Source organism: Leiobunum rupestre, chromosome 1 (assembly GCF_980474605.1).
Source record: "Leiobunum rupestre chromosome 1, qqLeiRupe1.1.hap1, whole genome shotgun sequence".
Classification (NCBI taxonomy): Eukaryota; Metazoa; Arthropoda; class Arachnida; order Opiliones; family Sclerosomatidae; genus Leiobunum; species Leiobunum rupestre.
In genome coordinates this window covers 80219978-80239929 of record NC_143384.1, presented here as the reverse complement: position 1 = coordinate 80239929, position 19952 = coordinate 80219978, and the positions used below count along the sequence as shown (strand labels likewise).

Sequence of the window (19952 nt, the reverse complement as noted above, 5' to 3'; positions counted from 1 at the left end):
GTAATATCGAAGCCTCCGTGGCGCAATGGTAAGCGCGTTCGGCTGTTAACCGGTAGGTTGATGGTTCGAGTCTATCCGGTGGCGACGCTTCTGGTTTTACTCGCGTTCATTCCGTATCATAGTTTCAATATTACATTTTAAGAATAGTGAGTTGTGAAACGTAGGAGAATGAAGAATAAATCGTTGAATAATACGTTTCTGCAGAATCGAAGCCTCCGTGGCGCAATGGTTAGCGCGTTGGGCTGTAAACCGAAAGGTTGATGATTCGACTCCATCCGGTGGCGACGCTTCTGGTCTTACTCGCGTTAATTCCGTTTCATTATTACATTTTAAGAAAAGTGAAATGTGAAACTTAGGAGAATGAAGAATAAATCGTTAAATAATACGTTTCTGTAGAATCGAAGCCTCCGTGGCGCAATGGTTAGCGCGTTCGGCTGTTAACCGAAAGGTTGATGGTTCGGCCCATATCCTGTGGCGACCCCTCTGGTTTTACTCGCAATCATTCCGTATCATTATTACATTTTAAGAAAAGTGAAATGTGAAACTTAGGAGAATGAAGAATAAATCGTCGAATAGTACGTTTTCCCATAGATCGAAGCCTCCGCGGCACAATGGTTAGCGCGTTGGGCTGTTAACCGAAAGGTTGATGATTCGACTCCATCCGGTGGCGACGCTTCTGGTTTTACCCGCGTTAATTCCGTTTCATAGGTTCATTATTACATTTTAAGAAAAGTGAGTTGTGAAACTTAGGAGAATGAAGAATAAATCGTCGAATAGTACGTTTTCGCATAGATCGAAGCCTCCGCGGCACAATGGTTAGCGCGTGCGGCTGTTTACCGAAAGGTTGATGGTTCGAGTCCATCCGGTGACGACGCTTCTGGTTTTACTCGCGTTCATTCCGTATCATTATTACATTTTAAGAATAGTGAGTTGTGAAACGTAGGAGAATGAAGAATAAATCGTCGAATAATACGTTTTCGCATAGATCGAAGCCTCCGTGGCGGAATGGTTAGCGCGTGCGGCTGTTAACCGAAAGGTTGATGGTTCGAGTCCATCCGGTGGCGACGCTTCTGGTTTTACTCGCGTTTATTCCGTTTCATAGTTTCATTATTACATTTTAAGAAAAGTGAGTTGTGAAACTTAGGAGAATGAAGAATAAATCGTTTAATAATACGTTTCGGTAGAATCGAACCCACCGTGGCGCAATGGTTAGCGCGTTCGGCTGTTAACCGAAAGGTTGATGGTTCGAGTCCATCCGGTGGCGACGCTTCTGGTTTTACTCGCGTTCATTCCGTATCATTATTACATTTTAAGAATAGTGAGTTGTGAAACGTAGGAGAATGAAGAATAAATCGTCGAATAATACGTTTTCGCATAGATCGAAGCCTCCGTGGCGGAATGGTTAGCGCGTTGGGCTTTTAACCGAAAGGTTGATGGTTCGAGTCCATCCGGTGGCGACGCTTCTGGTTTTACTCGCGTTTATTCCGTTTCATAGTTTCATTATTACATTTTAAGAAAAGTGAGTTGTGAAACGTAGGAGAATGAAGAATAAATCGTTGAATAATACGTTTCGGTATAATCGAAGCCTCCGTGGCGCAATGGTTAGCGCGTTCGGCTATTAACCGAAAGGTTGATGGTTCGAGTCCATCCGGTGGCGACGCTTCTGGTTTTACTCGCGTTCATTCCGTATCATTATTACATTTTAAGAATAGTGAGTTGTGAAACGTAGGAGAATGAAAAATAAATCGTTGAATAATACGTTTCGGTAGAATCGAAGCCTCCGTTTCGCAGTGGTTAGCGCGTTCGGCTGTTAACCGAAAGGTTGATGGTTCGAGTCCATCCGGTGGCGACGCTTCTGGTCTTACTCGCGTTAATTCCGTTTCATTATTACATTTTAAGAAAAGTGAAATGTGAAACTTAGGAGAATGAAGAATAAATCGTTAAATAATACGTTTCTGTAGAATCGAAGCCTCCGTGGCGCAATGGTTAGCGCGTTCGGCTGTTAACCGAAAGGTTGATGGTTCGGCCCATATCCTGTGGCGACCCCTCTGGTTTTACTCGCAATCATTCCGTATCATTATTACATTTTAAGAAAAGTGAAATGTGAAACTTAGGAGAATGAAGAATAAATCGTCGAATAGTACGTTTTCCCATAGATCGAAGCCTCCGCGGCACAATGGTTAGCGCGTTGGGCTGTTAACCGAAAGGTTGATGATTCGACTCCATCCGGTGGCGACGCTTCTGGTTTTACCCGCGTTAATTCCGTTTCATAGGTTCATTATTACATTTTAAGAAAAGTGAGTTGTGAAACTTAGGAGAATGAAGAATAAATCGTCGAATAGTACGTTTTCGCATAGATCGAAGCCTCCGCGGCACAATGGTTAGCGCGTGCGGCTGTTTACCGAAAGGTTGATGGTTCGAGTCCATCCGGTGACGACGCTTCTGGTTTTACTCGCGTTCATTCCGTATCATTATTACATTTTAAGAATAGTGAGTTGTGAAACGTAGGAGAATGAAAAATAAATCGTTGAATAATACGTTTCGGTAGAATCGAAGCCTCCGTTTCGCAGTGGTTAGCGCGTTCGGCTGTTAACCGAAAGGTTGATGGTTCGAGTCCATCCGGTGGCGACGCTTCTGGTCTTACTCGCGTTAATTCCGTTTCATTATTACATTTTAAGAAAAGTGAAATGTGAAACTTAGGAGAATGAAGAATAAATCGTTAAATAATACGTTTCTGTAGAATCGAAGCCTCCGTGGCGCAATGGTTAGCGCGTTCGGCTGTTAACCGAAAGGTTGATGGTTCGGCCCATATCCTGTGGCGACCCCTCTGGTTTTACTCGCGTTCATTCCGTATCATTATTACATTTTAAGAATAGTGAGTTGTGAAACGTAGGAGAATGAAGAATAAATCGTCGAATAATACGTTTTCGCATAGATCGAAGCCTCCGTGGCGGAATGGTTAGCGCGTGCGGCTGTTAACCGAAAGGTTGATGGTTCGAGTCCATCCGGTGGCGACGCTTCTGGTTTTACTCGCGTTTATTCCGTTTCATAGTTTCATTATTACATTTTAAGAAAAGTGAGTTGTGAAACTTAGGAGAATGAAGAATAAATCGTTTAATAATACGTTTCGGTAGAATCGAACCCACCGTGGCGCAATGGTTAGCGCGTTCGGCTGTTAACCGAAAGGTTGATGGTTCGAGTCCATCCGGTGGCGACGCTTCTGGTTTTACTCGCGTTCATTCCGTATCATTATTACATTTTAAGAATAGTGAGTTGTGAAACGTAGGAGAATGAAGAATAAATCGTCGAATAATACGTTTTCGCATAGATCGAAGCCTCCGTGGCGGAATGGTTAGCGCGTTGGGCTTTTAACCGAAAGGTTGATGGTTCGAGTCCATCCGGTGGCGACGCTTCTGGTTTTACTCGCGTTTATTCCGTTTCATAGTTTCATTATTACATTTTAAGAAAAGTGAGTTGTGAAACGTAGGAGAATGAAGAATAAATCGTTGAATAATACGTTTCGGTATAATCGAAGCCTCCGTGGCGCAATGGTTAGCGCGTTCGGCTATTAACCGAAAGGTTGATGGTTCGAGTCCATCCGGTGGCGACGCTTCTGGTTTTACTCGCGTTCATTCCGTATCATTATTACATTTTAAGAATAGTGAGTTGTGAAACGTAGGAGAATGAAAAATAAATCGTTGAATAATACGTTTCGGTAGAATCGAAGCCTCCGTTTCGCAGTGGTTAGCGCGTTCGGCTGTTAACCGAAAGGTTGATGGTTCGAGTCCATCCGGTGGCGACGCTTCTGGTTTTACTCGCGTTCATTCCGTATCATTATTACATTTTAAGAATAGTGAGTTGTGAAACGTAGGAGAATGAAAAATAAATCGTTGAATAATACGTTTCGGTAGAATCGAAGCCTCCGTTTCGCAGTGGTTAGCGCGTTCGGCTGTTAACCGAAAGGTTGATGGTTCGAGTCCATCCGGTGGCGACGCTTCTGGTTTTACTCGCATTCATTCCGTTTCATTATTACATTTTATGAATAGTGAGTTGTGAAACGTAGGAGAATGAAGGATAAATTGTTGAATAATGCGTTTCCGCCAGAACCGAAGCCTCCGTGGCGCAATGGTTAGCGCGTTCGGCTGTTAACCGAAAGGTTGATGGTTCGAGTCCATCCGGTGGCGACGCTACTGGTTTTACTCGCGTTTATTCCGTTTCATAGTTTCATTATTTCATTTTAAGAAAAGTGAGTTGTGAAACGTAGGAGAATGAAGAATAAATCGTTGAATAATACGTTTCGGTATAATCGAAGCCTCCGTGGCGCAATGGTTAGCGCGTTCGACTATTAACCGAAAGGTTGATGGTTCGAGTCCATCCGGTGGCGACGCTTCTGGTTTTACTCGCGTTCATTCCGTATCATTATTACATTTTAAGAATAGTGAGTTGTGAAACGTAGGAGAATGAAAAATAAATCGTTGAATAATATGTTTCGGTAGAATCGAAGCCTCCGTGGCGCAGTGGTTAGCGCGTTCGGCTGTTATTTAAAACTACTTTCATAATTTTCCCTTAATTATTTCGCTCGTAATCTACTTTTAAAATTGACGAAAATTTTAAGGCGAGGAAATGAATTCCCCGCCTTTGGGACCTGTATTTGTGCTAGGCCTCGGTTTTGCGCAATGATTTTTAAATTCCAAACATTAAAACCGAGGCCTAGCACAAATATAGGTCCCAAAGGCGGGGAATTCATTTCCTCGCCTTAAAATTTTCTTCGATTTTGAAAGTAGATTACGAGCGAAATAATTAAGGGAAAATTATGAAAGTAGTTTTAAATAAAACCTGGAAACTTACTAAAAATCATATGAAAAATTCAAAGTTGAGTACAAACACTAATATTATTAAAAAGTCTCCGAATTGCAACACAGTTAGGAAAACAAATTCCCGTATTAAAAGCATTAGGAAGAAAAAACAATTTTCACGAAAATCGTCCGCTTAGACTCAGTTCGTGTCTCCGCCGTTCGGCAGAGCCACTTGATTTTTGAACCCCTCCTCTTCTATGGAGATGTCCGCTCCTATTGACTGAACCATAGATATAGGAAATGTATATAAAGGTCTAGATAAAATATTTCAAAGGGAGTGAATACGGAGGTGACAGCTAGCAGAAACGCGTAATTTCTGCAGGCTATCCTTATAAGGCGCTATCTATCGGTAAGAAAGCTCGTGCTATCGTCCCGAGAGCCATTGTCTCCTGTTTAAAAATTATACTAAAAGTCACCAACAGATGGTGTCTAAAGACTACGGCCTGCGGAAAGGTCAAGCACTTAGTACTAAAATGCTAAGAGAGCTCGCGCTCTTGGTCACGTGCCTTCCTCGGTGTCTGCTAGGTGTCAATTCCGTATTTTATGTTAGGCTTAGACGCCCGGAAATTTATCTAGACCTATATATACATTTCTTATATCTATGGACTGAACGCAGTATCAGTCACGTGCTTCCTCCATGGTTATATATTTTACTCCTTGTTTTTACCCTCGCTCGACTCTTGACTCTTGAGCTCAGTATGTCGTCTGCTGCTGAGTGTAAGTATTTACAAAACACGGCGGATTAAAATTAATCCAAGTGATATTGTTATATCAAATGTTTAAAGTATAAAAGTATTTCGTTTACTTAACTAGTCATAAGAGAAGAGAATTTAAATATTGAAATAAAAACGAAAAACTTAGTACTGTTATAATAATGTTTAACAGTTTATAACCTTGTGAACTAAGGCTTAAAATTTCATTGACAGTCACAGTAGTGTATCAGGTAAAGATTGTTGATTGTTGTTTATCATAAAATACTATCTAATAAATATCTAAGTATTAACAATACTTTCACATAGTTGATATGAGTATTGCAATAATAATTAATTTAATTAGTATTGAAAATAAATTAAAATCAGTTTGAACTCCGATGTCACTAAGCCTAACCCTAGCTCCGTGTGAAATGTTTGGGGAAATCCAATGAGATAGAATAAATAGAGATCCAAATCCACCTTCCAGGACCTACCGTTTCGCCGAGTGTATTGGTTGAGTTGGAGAGTTAGACCTAGGAAATGAACTTAATCAAATCGAGTTATTGGAAAACTAAATATTAATATATTTTGCAAAAGTGTCTGCTTATAGAAACAGATGGCGCCAACACGATTGGATAAAATTGAAACTTAAGCCTAATCCTCCTACTCAAATAAAACGTGTCCCGCGAATCCCAGATTTGTTTGGATCTTTATTTATTCTACCTCATTGGGGAAATCTTACCGGAAAATGGAAAAATTGCAGCCAACTTATTGTTTAGTCTTAGCGAAATTGGTGGTGGGTGACGTAAACAGTGAAAGCACGTAGAAATATTTTATGGAAAGGCCTATTTAAAAAAGAAAACCCAATGGCCGAAAACTTTTTCAAAACTGGAATAAATCGTCAACTATACATGGTTTCCTCTTGATGCACCATTTTTAAGGCAACATAACCCAAATAAAACAGCATCAAAAGTGTATTAGAGCATCGTTTGGGGAAAGTACGAAACCCCTAATAACCGAAATGTTAAAAATTATTACAATTGTACATAGCGGCATAGCGGTTGTAAAAAGCAGTGCCTCGCATTTGACGCAGTGGCGACATCTCCCGTTGTGCATTGTAAAAAACTAAAATTTATTACTTTAAAGCCCGGTATAATGTCAAAATTATATTCATAATAATGTTTTTATCGCACAAATAATTTTTTGAATTTAAAATAAAAACAAAATGATAAATTTTTAGCTTATACTTTCCCCCTCCCAAGGGATAATTGTGGACTTATAATAGGCGAAAACTATTCGCTAGTTTTGGAGTAATTTTTAGGAAACAGCGAGCAACTTCAAAATACAGTTTGGGTGTTATTGTATGGAAGAAGTTGGTAGTTTGGGATAAAAGGTCTACTCTTTTCGTCCCAAAGTGAGCGAATAGTTTTGGCCTATTAGCAATTATTATAATACATAATACCAGAAGCCTATAATAAGAGAAGCTTCTAACTCCCTATAACGCCGACGTAAAACTTTTGAAACATCTTGTTTTCGACACGGAGCAAAGAAGAAATTAACGCGGCCTAGGACTAGCAAATCTAGTGAGCGCTATATTTAGTCTTTGTAGCGAAAAAGTAGTTTGCTCTCTAAAAACGTCGGTTGGCAAACCAGAAACGTAGGTATAGATCATCATTGGTTTAAAACTTTAAACGCGAAAGGTGGGCAAGGCTTACGGAGATATCGCGTTCAGAATCACGAATATTGTTCATTAGTATGTATATTTATGATAGCAAATAATAGTCCAATGTTAGAAATTTGGTACATCTGATTTCAGATTTCAAGTGATTTCAATATTTAATTGATTAAAGTTATTAAAGCTACTAAATTTACTTGATTTCGAGTGATATCACTGCTGATTTGTACACCTGAATATATCGAGAGGACTAATTTTCTGGCCACATATCGCCTTAACAAATCTGTATCCCTCCGAATACCTCTAGTTCAGGCTTCTGATAACACTAACTTTACCGTAGGCATTTTTGCACTTTATGAGGGAAATTGATGAAAGCCCAGTTTGTAAGAAGTACGATGGTATTTTTTTTTTGTTACCGCAAATGATTATTAGTTAAGTGAACGCGTATTGAAAATCGCCAATTTTAACTAGTGAAATCGAAGTTCTACACTTCTGCCCCCGAGATAGAGCAGGACACGTGAAATCAAAATTTATTTTTGAGGTGTACTAAGGAGTAATACTGAATTAGAAATTTGTAATTATAGTAGGTTACATGACGTAGAAATACGTATGTAGACTTTACTTTACTCTTATAAATAGGGGTTTTGGGTGTTAACTAAATATTTAAATGATATGTATAGAGGCCTGCGCCGATCCGATATGGGTCGGCGGCGGCATTTGACCCAAAATATACCGGCGGCGGTGGCTTACGCCGGCGTCTTCGGCGTGGCCAAAATGACCGGGGCGGCGGCGTACGCCGGCGTTTGTATAAATTTTAGAGCTTTTTTGTAGTGACAGTTTAAAAAACACGCGACCAGAAGGGCACGGGCAAATACCAACACGTACTAGTCCTCCCATGAACTAATTAATGTACTTCACACAGGGACGCCCCGGTTCCGAATATTTGCTTCGGGCGATTGTTAAATGTGCGCTCTGGCGGCGGAGTTAGGAACTAACGGAAAACTAGGGTCAAGGGGGGGGGGGGTGGAAACATATCGATAAACCAAGCAACATGTAAATTTAAAGGGAATTAAAATGTGGATAAGCTTTGGTTATATAAGTGACTCTCTCTGCTGGAATCTATTGACGCCAAGTGAAAATGTTATTACTCTGCGTCGACCGAAATCCGAAAACCAAAATTTGACGTTCGACGTCGTGTTCAAATGTCGTTATTTTCGCGTAAATGAAAACCAAGCTTAATATACAAAAGAAAAGTGTAAAAAGAAAACAAAAACGGCGGCGCGTTCAAAATTATCGGCGGCGGCGGCGTTTAGCAGGTTACATTGAGGGTGCAGGGGGACAAACATAGAAATCTCATAGGTAACTAGAATGCTGCCGTGTAACTGGCAAATGGCCCAAACGCCGTGGCAGACGACGCCAGATCTCAGCCAATCAGAGCTCAAAGAGCAGTTCTGCCAAGAATTTAATGTCACCGGAGAGAATGACGTCACCTATCTCCCGCTATAGTAACGGAACCAAGGAGGATTATTATCCTCCTTGGCGGAACCACTCTACGGCCTCTCATTGGCTGAAGGTTCAAGGCGAACTGGCGTCAAGCTCGGCCGTAGGCGGCAGCATTCTAGTTACCTATGAGATTTCTATGGGGACAAATGACAATGAAAATTTCAATGACCTTGAAGACCTGGTTCAATTTTGATCCATTAGATCTGGTAGTTTTCGATTTATAAGCCCTTAAATGTAGTGTTCGTGTCTTAATTAGAATAACACACACGACCTTATGGTTTTTGGTCTAACATTTCTCGGCTTCCCATTGGTCAAATTAGATGGGGTCAAAACTGTTTAAGACTTAAAATTAAACGTAGAACACATTTCTAATTGGAACCATTCTTCTAATCCTAATGGTTCTCGAGATAAAATTTGAAGACCTGGTTCAAGGTCATGGAAATTTTCATTGTCATTTGTCCCCCTGCACCCTCTGTGTAACCTGCAAATTTCAAATTCTTACATAAAACTCATTTTGAGTAATTGGCCCTGTATCGTTTTTTAGTTAACACCCTGTATAACGCAACCTAGTATTGTTAAAACCAATATTAACTTCCTCTACGTTTTTAGGCCAAAACCTAGGACACCTACGATATATCTTCTGATAGTCGCCTACTTTGGCCTAAAGTAAAGAAAATGCTAAAAAAAAGGCACGTGCTCAATACGCGGAAAACGAAATTAATTGAGGTACATATAATTTAAATATTTATAATGATGTTTAATATTTAATTATAAATCTTCCCGTGATCTACTATACCAACATTTTCTCTTTTTTGGTAAAAATTAGTATAGACCAAAATGACAGTTTGTTTTCATGTCTCCTACTCTATCTTGGGGGCAGAAGTATAGAACAGCCAGTGAAATCTCATTTGCCCGATAACTTTTTATTTACATGATAATTAATACACCATTAAATTCAGCGTAAAAAATGCTATCAATAAATCGTAAAAAAAACGAAAACAAAAAGGGGGGCCTATTCTTCACATTGGCCAAAAAGGGCATAAAATGGGAACTTTAACCCCCTTTCCCCCTAAGTACGAACCTGCAAAAATTGTAACATTGGTTATGTTCGGTTATAGCTCTTTAATGATAATTCTCTAGTAAAATCGTTTGTTACACAACGTTTGCACTACGCTCAATATTAAGAAAAAAAATCCAAGACAAAATACAGATATTTTGAAATGCTTATCGCTCAACAATCGCCTTTAAATTGAAGTTTCGATATCATACTACTCAATAAAAATATAAGGCAACTCTTATCACAAAGATAGCATTGAAAAAGTGAATGTTGACTTTGGAGCTCTTCTGCAGTTTGATTCTAAGCGCCGTAGTCTCTTCGACGGCCTTGGCGAGTTCGCGTAAGTTTTCTATCCTGTACTGAAACGTTTCGAGAATGTCGGTTGTTCAAGTTCCTCCAATTCCGAAGCAATATTATCGCTACCAATCCCCGCTAACGTCTCGGTATGCCAGCGAAGAAATGGCCTTTAATTTTAGTGATGTTAACAAATTTACGACTTGGAGAAAGCTTTGGTTGTACCTCGCTAAAGCCGAGAAAGTAAGAAACATTTTTTGTAAGCCTCTGCCAAACTACAATACAATCGAAGGCGCTGCCGGTCTAGCGCGGTTTCCTCTCTATTTCGCGTGCGCCGATTTTTAGCTTAACGTTTTGGTAGAGACCCTGCTGCCATCTATACACTTGACGAGTAACTAATATCGATTACCTCAATTACAAAGCTAACTTGGAAGTTTATTAAATATCGCGTGCGCTACGATAAACGATATTTCATAATTCATAGACATAATTTTACTTAAATTCTTACAAATAAGTATGTAAGTGTAAAATTATTTTACAACAAGAAGACAAACTATGAAAGTAGCGCTTAAATCGGTTTTCACCACAAGCACAACTTGCACAAGTATCGATAAGGGAAAAATGACGTCAAATACATGTTCTTTAAAAGGAGTAGAAAGTGAATCTAAAATTCCTCTGCTAATGCGCTCAACGACATAGTACTAAAATAACTGACAATCACCCCTAGCTTCTGTCGAATTCTGAGAGCTTACTGATTCTATTCATCGGCTTGCAAAATCCGCCACTTGGAGGAAATAGGGATAAGGTATATATTGAGATTTGATGCCGTCAAAAATAAAATAAACCTCATACCCTAGATTCGAAATTACCATCGCAACGCCTCCTATGGTTCGCCATTGAAACCTAGATAGGTATCGGCTAAAGCAGACGCTATTAGTTTTTCTTCATCGTTATTCGTAAATTAGACTGTATAAATAATGATACTTGCATTTTAATATAATTTTTGCATCGTTTGTTTATATTTTGATAAGTTTTTATTTAAGAAAAAAACGTTCTTATGACTTGTTTGTAGCAGACGCTAGATGACAGGCGCTTCCTCGGAGAAGTTAGTGCCGTTACGCCACCTAGACTCGTTTACCCACTTCCTGCCGGAACTCCGAAAAGTTATCTCCATGGTAACCAACTATAGATAACACCACAGAGCGTCCTCAAAGTTGGCCTTGATACATCGATCGATGGAGGCCGATTTTTCGGAGATTACGTGGCGGAAGTGGGTAATCGCTTCGTAACAAAACCGTAAATCAAAAAGCTCTAAGAATTCGAATTTAGAGTACGGAATTCTATTTTCCTTTGGTTTTTCCAAGCATCTTTTGATGCATGGAATTGGAAACCCTGTTAAAATATCGTCTGCTTCCAAAATCTGCCACTTGGCGGAAATAGGAATAAAGCCCCATTTTCATGCTCGCTGGTAGCGGGTAAAAATCGACAAAATCCGCTTCCGCTACACACTTTTTCACTTTCCCCGTCGATCTGTTTCAAACAGATATTTTAGATTAATTTTCACGCTTGCGAGTGGCGGATGCGAATTTTGACGATTTTTATCCGCTACCAGCGAGCATGAAAATGGGCCTTAACGTATATATTCAGCCTTGATGCGGTGTATACCATTGAGTTGGGTATATAGTATTTGTAGAGCCACAATTTAACACTTTCTTGAAATCATGTACGAACCGAAACAGTTATCGTTAGTCGGTGGCGTCACCTATCTTTCAAAGAAAATATAATTTTTTTAAATGTCTTCTGCTTATACTCTTTAGTCATAATCAGCTAGGCTAATTCCCAAGGCACAACCTTCGGCCAGAGTCATCTAGTAACTTTTAACGCTAGTGGTATATAGCGCCACTGGCTTAAATTATTATCACAGCTAACTTGCAGTAGATAACGCCATGATTTCGACCAAGTGCCCCCAGCCTTCAAATACAAAATGTGACTCTAGAAGTACTATATTCTCAACTAATCCGCGATTTGTCGGGAAATTCGCACCGAATTGAGACTGCGAAGGTACATGGTTCATTTTAATCATTACAATTATGGCCTAGATGCATACAAGAATGTATTTATTTATACTCAGGGAGAATGAATATGTCGAGACTATCGACGGACACGTTGAGGCCCTAACCCTGTCACGCTAAGGAGGGGGGGGGGAGGAAAAAAGGAGGTGGTCTTATTTTTTGCGTCCTCGCAGCAGCGTTAATCGCGTCGAAAAACGTAATTTTTAATAACCAATGAGATTGCAGTATTATTGGATTTTATTAAAGCGGAGGAGCATACCCCAACGGGTGGAATTGGAGAAAGGCTAAAAATAATCTCGACATATTCATTCTCCCTGAGTATAAATAAATACATTCTTGATGCATACTTCTCTCATAAGTAATATATTATAGACTCCTGATAAGACGCGCACAATTCTGGGAAAATTCTACATTAAAATACGTTGAAATTTTAATAATCAAGTCTTCGGGGAGTCGAGTGTTTTGGGGGATTGGCCGAAGAAATTCGTAGCTGTTGTCTCCCATTAAAAAGCGATCTGTCAATCAACAAAGAATCGTCTGCTGGTAATAGAACTTCGCGGGGCGGGAAGAAATGACAGCTCTATCTATTCCTAATAAAAACCAGAGTACCGTCGACCGAGGCTTAGTAATTATTTCGACGCTACTGCGGCGTGCAAAATATCACAATTTGAAACGGGCGTTCTTCGGCCCAAAATAATTGTAAGGTCACGAATAGAGAAAAAACCCCCGATGATCACCGCCTTTTGGTTCGAGCGAAAAAGCGAATTCATTTCGGGACAGTTTTTTCACACTTTCCGACCGCAGTGATGGGCATTTTTTTAAAATAAATCTCAGCTCACAAGCCGCATTTTGTTAACGTGACATATTTATCTTTCACGCTCTTCTCAAATAATGGCTCACTCTCAAAGGGCCCAAATCAAACGCGTTTACTTATAGCTTATCAATCTTCCAATTCGGTAAGGTAAGTGTCTGCTCTCAAATTCGCTCAATATCGAATTGAATACTGCTTAAGCTCTCTCACGCTCAGCTCAATAAAAAATAGTAGATTCCGCTCATCTCATCAAACTGCTCACCGAACATAAAAAAAAATGAATCAGTTCTTTAAAATCTTATGAAAACCTAAACTATTTTATCATATTACCTATTTAATGAACAAAATTAATTCTAGAATTATCAAAATAACATAAAAATCAACGTATAAGCGTAGATTTTTCAGATAAATTATCATTCGCTCGTCTCAGTTTGCCGAGAGATTAAGAATAGAAATTATAGCTCCGCTCGTCTCTCGATTAATTTATGACTGAGTGAGAGTGAGCTGTCATCTCTAAGATCCTCTCACCTTCAAAACTCCTATTTCTGTTCATTTAGCCAAGCTAAAATTTAGGTTATCGATCGTCTCGCTCATTAATAGCTAGAGACATCACCGCTCGTTCTGATTCGAATCGCTCCCACACGCTCTAAATTGAGTCAGAGAGCGCCCATAACTGGCCGATCGGGGAAAATTGGTTTTTAAAGTAGCGCTAGTTATAATTTCCATGATCCATCAATCATTCCCTGGAGTTGGCAACCAGGTTCACTGTCGAAATATCGAATCTGCATTCTGCTACTGATTGAAACATCATTCCCAAAACAGCCATGCCCTCCGCGTATGATAATAATAATGGAGTGTCTAACCAGATTGTTGTTCGAGTAACACCGGCGTGCACGGTCTCCCTTGATTTTATTACTTTGGAAGAAACATATAAATGTACAGTGGCTTCCGTAATAAGAATAATGAAGACGAATCGGTGAATTGAAATAGCCAAAAATGGAATAGAAAATTTGCTTTCACGGAAATACTTTGAGAGTCTGATTAATTCTGTACCAATGCCGTATATTCCTCTAGGCAATGAATCTAGTTTGAGTTTCTTTTGTAGCCACTTTTTCCACATATATGTTTTTATTTAGAATACAAATCCTCGCGAATTTTTCCAGGATAACTTGGAAGCATTCTGAATTTCCGATTTAAACTTCCACTGAACTTTGAGCAACCTCTATATTATCTAATACATCACAATTACTAAGATGCGGCCATTTGGCGTTTGCGGAGAAAATATTCTGAAGTCCGAAATATAGATTTCGATTTAAACACGTACATTAAAAAAGACGTGTAATTTGGGCACGCAAACCCAATTTTCATAGTATTTATTTACAAAATTTCAACTAAAACTAGGACCACTTATCAGAAAACCCATATACTGTATTGCCAGGGTAGAAAACATCTTCAGGGAAATCACAAAAGTCTCTAATATTGTTCCATAAGTTTGTCACTTTGAGGAATATTTTGCTGAAAGCTAGTAACAGAGTGACGTCATCACAAGAAAAAAATATCCCTCTAGCGAGGCGCTGTCAAATTCTACGTGTGACGCGTTAGCAAGTGGACGCAAAACGGCGACGAAGCCCGTAATGTAGTCTGTCTTGTGAATAGCTCTCAGTAAAACTTTTGCATGTGAAGAATAGGAAGTGTCACACTTATGTAAAAATATTATACACCTATGATCTTACTTAGGCTTTAACCGAGTACGAAAATATACGTCATGACTTCTAAACAAAATTAAAACTTTGGCGAGTTGATTTGACATTGGTACAAAATAGTGTTGTTAATTTTCCGAAAAAATAAAATACGGAAAAATTTCCGCAAATCGATATAAAATGTCTAATATAAGTAAACATACTACAAAACATTAATAATGTTACATTGTTAATCAGTTTAAACTAGTCTAGAAGTTAGTTTTACTTTCAGATTCGAAAAAAATGAGACGAAAATGCCGCGTTATTTAAATTTGCAAATAATATATTAGCATAAGCCTATCAACCCTAAGTTTGAAAAGCGCATAGCGCCCTTTGTACCACCACTGGACGGGCGAAAAAGAATAAATCAGGCGATAGTATCGGCACCTGGTAGAGATAAATTGAAGCTTCTTCCTTCCCCCTTTCTCTCTCTACGCACCTCTCTCTTACCAAAGCAGCTGGCATCATGCATTGCGAGACGCGTTACGTTTCTCTTTTCCGCCACCGGGTGGATTTAGCGCTGTACTTTCGACAGTCGTTAGCTTGAACCAACACTGCCTTTTGATTTAAACTTAGGGTTGATAGGCTTATGATATTAGACTAATCATGGAATTAAAACTTTTATTTCCGGAAAAATACGGAAAATATTCCGGAAAAAAGGCCTCGGTCATTTTCGGGAAATTTTTCGACTTACAACACTCTAGTACAAAATTAAATTTGAATATTTGTTCCTAGACTTTGGGACTGAACATAACCGATGATCAACTCAGCGAGATGGAGGCTAATCTGTCCAACATCGATTTCGAAAGAGCGGCCATTGAGGAGAAGCAGACGCGCCACGATGTTATGGCTCACGTTCACACGTTCGGCATTTGCAGCCCGAAAGCGGCTGGCATCATTCATTTGGGGGCTACGTCGTGCTATGTTACCGACAATACGGTAAGTCCTACGCAATTCACTTTTTTCACTGCTAGCTTGCTAAGTGGAGTATCAAAAGTGGCGCGAGGGAACGTACGTGGAAGAAATTGCTCAAAACAAGCACAGTAACCATGGACACTGTATCTCGATACAGTGTCCATGCCGTAACACTAAAGCTTTTTTTTTTAATTAGGCATCGAGCTTAGGAAATATAGCGCCATCTGTCTTAATATTCGTTAACTTATATGTGAAGAAATAGCAGACGTCTTTTGAATTTCAATGTTCATCGGTTGAAACTTTCAGCTGTTGTGCAGAGATAATTTTGAACGAGCAGACAGCTTTCATATATTCAATTTATTACTCGGTCGGTAGGCGGCGATACTTATGAGAAAAATTTTAACGATAAGGCCCTTGTTATTAGAGATGGCAATGGATCTATCCGATTCTTCGAAAAAAACTACTTTACTGGAGAGCGTGGTGCCATCTATTCATGGCAAAGGTAGCAGCTAAAATTCAAAATAGCGAAAAAATAACGTCATCAGAATAGGGGCGTAGGAACCGGGGGGGGGGGGACAGGGGGGAATGCCCCTCCCTAGAATTTTGCTGGGAGGGGCAACTAATGGTATTGCCCCCTCCAACTGTTTGGTCAGTTGAAATCTTCAAAAGACTCAAATTCTCATTATAAAAGCATTTAAAGCTAAAGAACCTCAACTGAGTTTAAATTTCAGTTTTTCCCCGCCAATTTACATAGTAGTAAAAAGTACACATGCATTCGGAGAAGCTACACTCCATTAAAAATTCAAAACCATTCTCCAGACCCCTTTTCGTTTCTCTTTGCCCCCTCCTACTTCTAGAACGTTCCTACGGCCCAGCGTCAGAGAAGCATTTATGATAATTTTAATTTGACAACTTATACTCAACATAGTAGACTTTAAAATACTTTTTATATCTCATATAAAGTATTTTGTTAAAAATAACTTTAATTTAAGCTATTGTCAAATTTACAAACTAGTCAATCAACGCGAGGGATACTTTTATGTCCCGCCTTTTGGGTCAAAATGTAGCTTAAGTATCTTGTTTTGATATCGACACTAGCGACATCTGTTTAAGAAAGAGCTACTTCACGTCGAACCGACACTTGCTTTAAATTAATAACCACAAAAAATGTTATGACGTCAATTTGATGAAAAATCTCATTGGTTACCAAAATTAGAAACACCGTTTATTTTTGCTTTTTCAAGTCGAGAGAGATTGGAAGACGTGTTTTACCAATATAGGATCCTTGGTTTTACGTTTTAGGACAGCCGAAACGGTCCTGTCTTAAACTCTTAATAGGTGCTCCAACAAATCATTTTCAAAGAAATCGCCAAGAAGTAATATTTTCGAAAGCCAGGACCTGCAAGTTACTGTTTATATAGTGTTCGTTAAAATAATGGAAATGTTTCACCTGTAAACACTAAACATAACGTCGTGTTCTTTCTAAGCCTTATTATGTCAAAAAAAAGCTACCTGGTTAAAAGGAAACACTTGTTGCGTACCGTACCGGTGTAAAGTTTTCTTTAGTTCAACAAGCACTATATAAAAGATAACTTGCAGGTCCTGTCTCTCGGATATAATACTTCTTGTCAATTTCCTTGAAGATGTTTTATTGAAACATCTATTGTACGATTTGCGGATACAAGAAACTGGTGGTAGGGGACTAAATGTTAATTTTATTAAATATAAATTAATAACTGCTACTGTAAACATAGATCTATAGGTAAGAATTGTCTGAAAAAGGGTGTAGCGATAAATTTTGGTAGCGTAATATCAGAAATACATGAACCGAAATTATCAGCGAACAAAATTTTATCGGGCGGCAATTTCCCCGTGCGACAGGGGAGGGTTAAATAGGGAGGCCTTGTTAATTTTCCGCCCCCCGCGACTCCAGAGACAATTTAGAATGCACCACGGGTAACTAGACCGCCATTTAGTGAGGCTAAGATAAATTATTTCATCGAAGAAAATCGTGAGCAACGTGGTCTGCAAACCTAGGCTTAGCCGTGTGGAACTGTGGAACGCGGTTCAACGCGGTAGCTGCAGCTAAAAGTAGATAAATTAAAACCTTTTTAACTATTCTTACCAGACCATTTATGTATGAAAGAACAGAGAAATACTTAGTTTTATTAGAATTGGAAAATATACAAATTACTTAATGGAGCCACTTAAGATATATGAAACCCAGATAAAAATATTTAGGCCTGTAGTAGCAAAGAATATGGGAAGACCAAAGAAACAGAAGGCTACGGAAGAAGAAGAAACTGAAATAAACCACGAGAAAAGAACTAGTAGAAATAAGAAATAAAAATGATGATTTCGTTTACGAGTAAGGCTACCTTTACGTTGCTATTCAGTTTTATATTTCAAATAAAACAAGCACAATTATTTTAACAAAATAATACAAATATTTATTGTTTATAATTCTTAACGTAATTAATAAAAACTGATTACGATGATATTTGTTTGAGCCATTCTTTCCTTGGGCGTTTCTTCTAATAGTGACAGCCTTTCTTCCACAGACACATGATGCACTTGTAATTTTTCCCCAGCAGCATATTTTATTTATTTATTTGTTTTTCGTGAAAGTTTCGCTCGGCCGTCGCCAGGTAGCGTATTCAAACCTTCGCCGCGGAGGTGGGGAGGTTCTCTTTTCGAGGAGGGGAAGGTGGCACGTGGCCACTAAGGTGGGGGAAAACGGGGAACTTGCGTCCCGTGTTAGAGGAATAGGACGCTGATAATTTCGGTTCATGTATTTCTGGTAATATTCATCAGTGTTTCTATAATATGAAACGTACCACAACGCGGCTTAATTAATTGGAAAATGGGGCTAGCTTCAATCGACTGGGTGCTCGCTTGCTCACAGCTAGTTTTACGGTGAAGTGCTTTCAGCTATCACGCACTGTTGCAAGAAGTAAATAAAGTCCAAGTCGAACGAAAAGACAAGGTATGACGTCACGAGCAACATTTTATCGATAAGCTCCTCCCCTTTTATAAAATAAACTATTGAACATTGACAATGTGAGTGATATTTTCCTTAAATTTCGGTGGTCAAGCCGTTCCATACGAAGTAAAATGAATTTTTGGCGGGTTGAAGTCCATTTAAAATACGTCATTCGGTCGGCGTTCGTACACGTAGCATTTACAAAGTTTCACTCTGATATGTCGCAAACATTTATATATACGAACAGAAAGTAGCCAAAGTAGAAGATATATGAAAAGGTAAATTTGATCGAAAACGCTTTAGGTAAAAACCAGCCGGCAATGAAAGAAATGTTCAATAAATTGGGTAAAACCACAAGTGACATAATTACCAAAAGTGTGTCAAGCGGACCTATTTCTTAATGAATGTTACGATCGAAATACAAGTTGGAAAGAGAGAAGGGAAAGTATGCCTTGGGGAGGGAAAGTATGCCTTGGGGAGGGAAAGTATGCCTTGGGGAGGGAAAGTATGCCTTGGGGAGGGAAAGTATGCCTTGGGGAGGGAAAGTATGCCTTGGGGAGGGAAAGTATGCATTGGGGAGGGAAAGTATGCATTGGGGAGGGAAAGTATGCATTGGGGAGGGAAAGAAGTTAAAACCAACAAATAACGCAAGGATTCTATATTTTAGAAGGATAAGAAGTGACTATGTCGAGGGGCTGATCACTCCGCGTAATCGGTGTACAGAGCCGTACCTTTGACTGTACTAATGGGATTACGCGTAATCTTTGAAGTCCCTGCCTTTGACAGTGGTAATCTAGGCGTAATCCGGTGTACAGACTTTCTAAGAGTGGTTAGCCCCTCGGACTATGTTCCCCCGTATAAACGGCCTGGCGGGAAGAGCGTGGAGTTTTACTAAAGAGTGACTTCACTTTTACTCACCCCCAAGGCCAAATCGTTCACCGGCGAAATGGGCTGTGGCGCCTTCACGAATAGAGATATTTGACCTTGGCTGGGTAATTTTTGGAAGGAGCTACTGCGCAGTCGCGCGTTTTCTTCCCGGCGCGAAAGCGCCATCACTTCCTATCCTTCTAAAAATATAGAATCCTTGCTCGTAGTGAGGAACGGAGGAACTAAGTAGCACTGGTCAAAGTGAGTGTATTTTTGATTTTTCGTCGTTCTGTGGAGATGCTATCGCCATCTGCCGACGATATAATAAAAGAGATCCAGAAAGGCGACAATAAATAGTCTTTTATGTGGTCGATCTCTAGTCGAGCATTCATTAAACCGCATACGAAAGTACAGGGATTGTCACACTTTTGGTAATTATGTCACTTTTGGTAAAGCTAATTTACATATGTAAAATAAAGTAGGCCTAA

The 19952-nt window shown here is 39.4% G+C and overlaps 1 protein-coding gene and 4 non-coding genes across 5 annotated transcripts in view; all 5 read left to right on the top strand.

The window, feature by feature from the left end:
- Nucleotides 1-1584: 1584 nt before the first annotated feature.
- On the top strand, nucleotides 1585-1657 carry TRNAN-AUU (transfer RNA asparagine (anticodon AUU)). Its single transcript has one exon. It is a non-coding gene; the product is annotated as a tRNA-Asn (tRNA).
- Nucleotides 1658-3534: 1877 nt separating this feature from the next.
- On the top strand, nucleotides 3535-3607 carry TRNAN-AUU (transfer RNA asparagine (anticodon AUU)). The gene has a single exon. It is a non-coding gene; the product is annotated as a tRNA-Asn (tRNA).
- A 504-nt stretch (nucleotides 3608-4111) lies between these two features.
- Nucleotides 4112-4184, top strand: TRNAN-GUU (transfer RNA asparagine (anticodon GUU)). The gene has a single exon. It is a non-coding gene; the product is annotated as a tRNA-Asn (tRNA).
- A 127-nt stretch (nucleotides 4185-4311) lies between these two features.
- Nucleotides 4312-4384, top strand: TRNAN-AUU (transfer RNA asparagine (anticodon AUU)). Its single transcript has one exon. It is a non-coding gene; the product is annotated as a tRNA-Asn (tRNA).
- Nucleotides 4385-10065: 5681 nt separating this feature from the next.
- Nucleotides 10066-19952, top strand: part of Adsl (adenylosuccinate lyase) — a 34602-nt gene continuing 24715 nt past the window's right edge. The window contains exons 1-2 of the mRNA XM_090154349.1: nucleotides 10066-10320; nucleotides 15435-15638. Of these exons, the coding sequence (XP_090010475.1) occupies nucleotides 10159-10320; nucleotides 15435-15638 (366 nt within the window). The 5' untranslated portion in view covers nucleotides 10066-10158. The remainder of the gene's footprint in view (nucleotides 10321-15434; nucleotides 15639-19952) is intronic.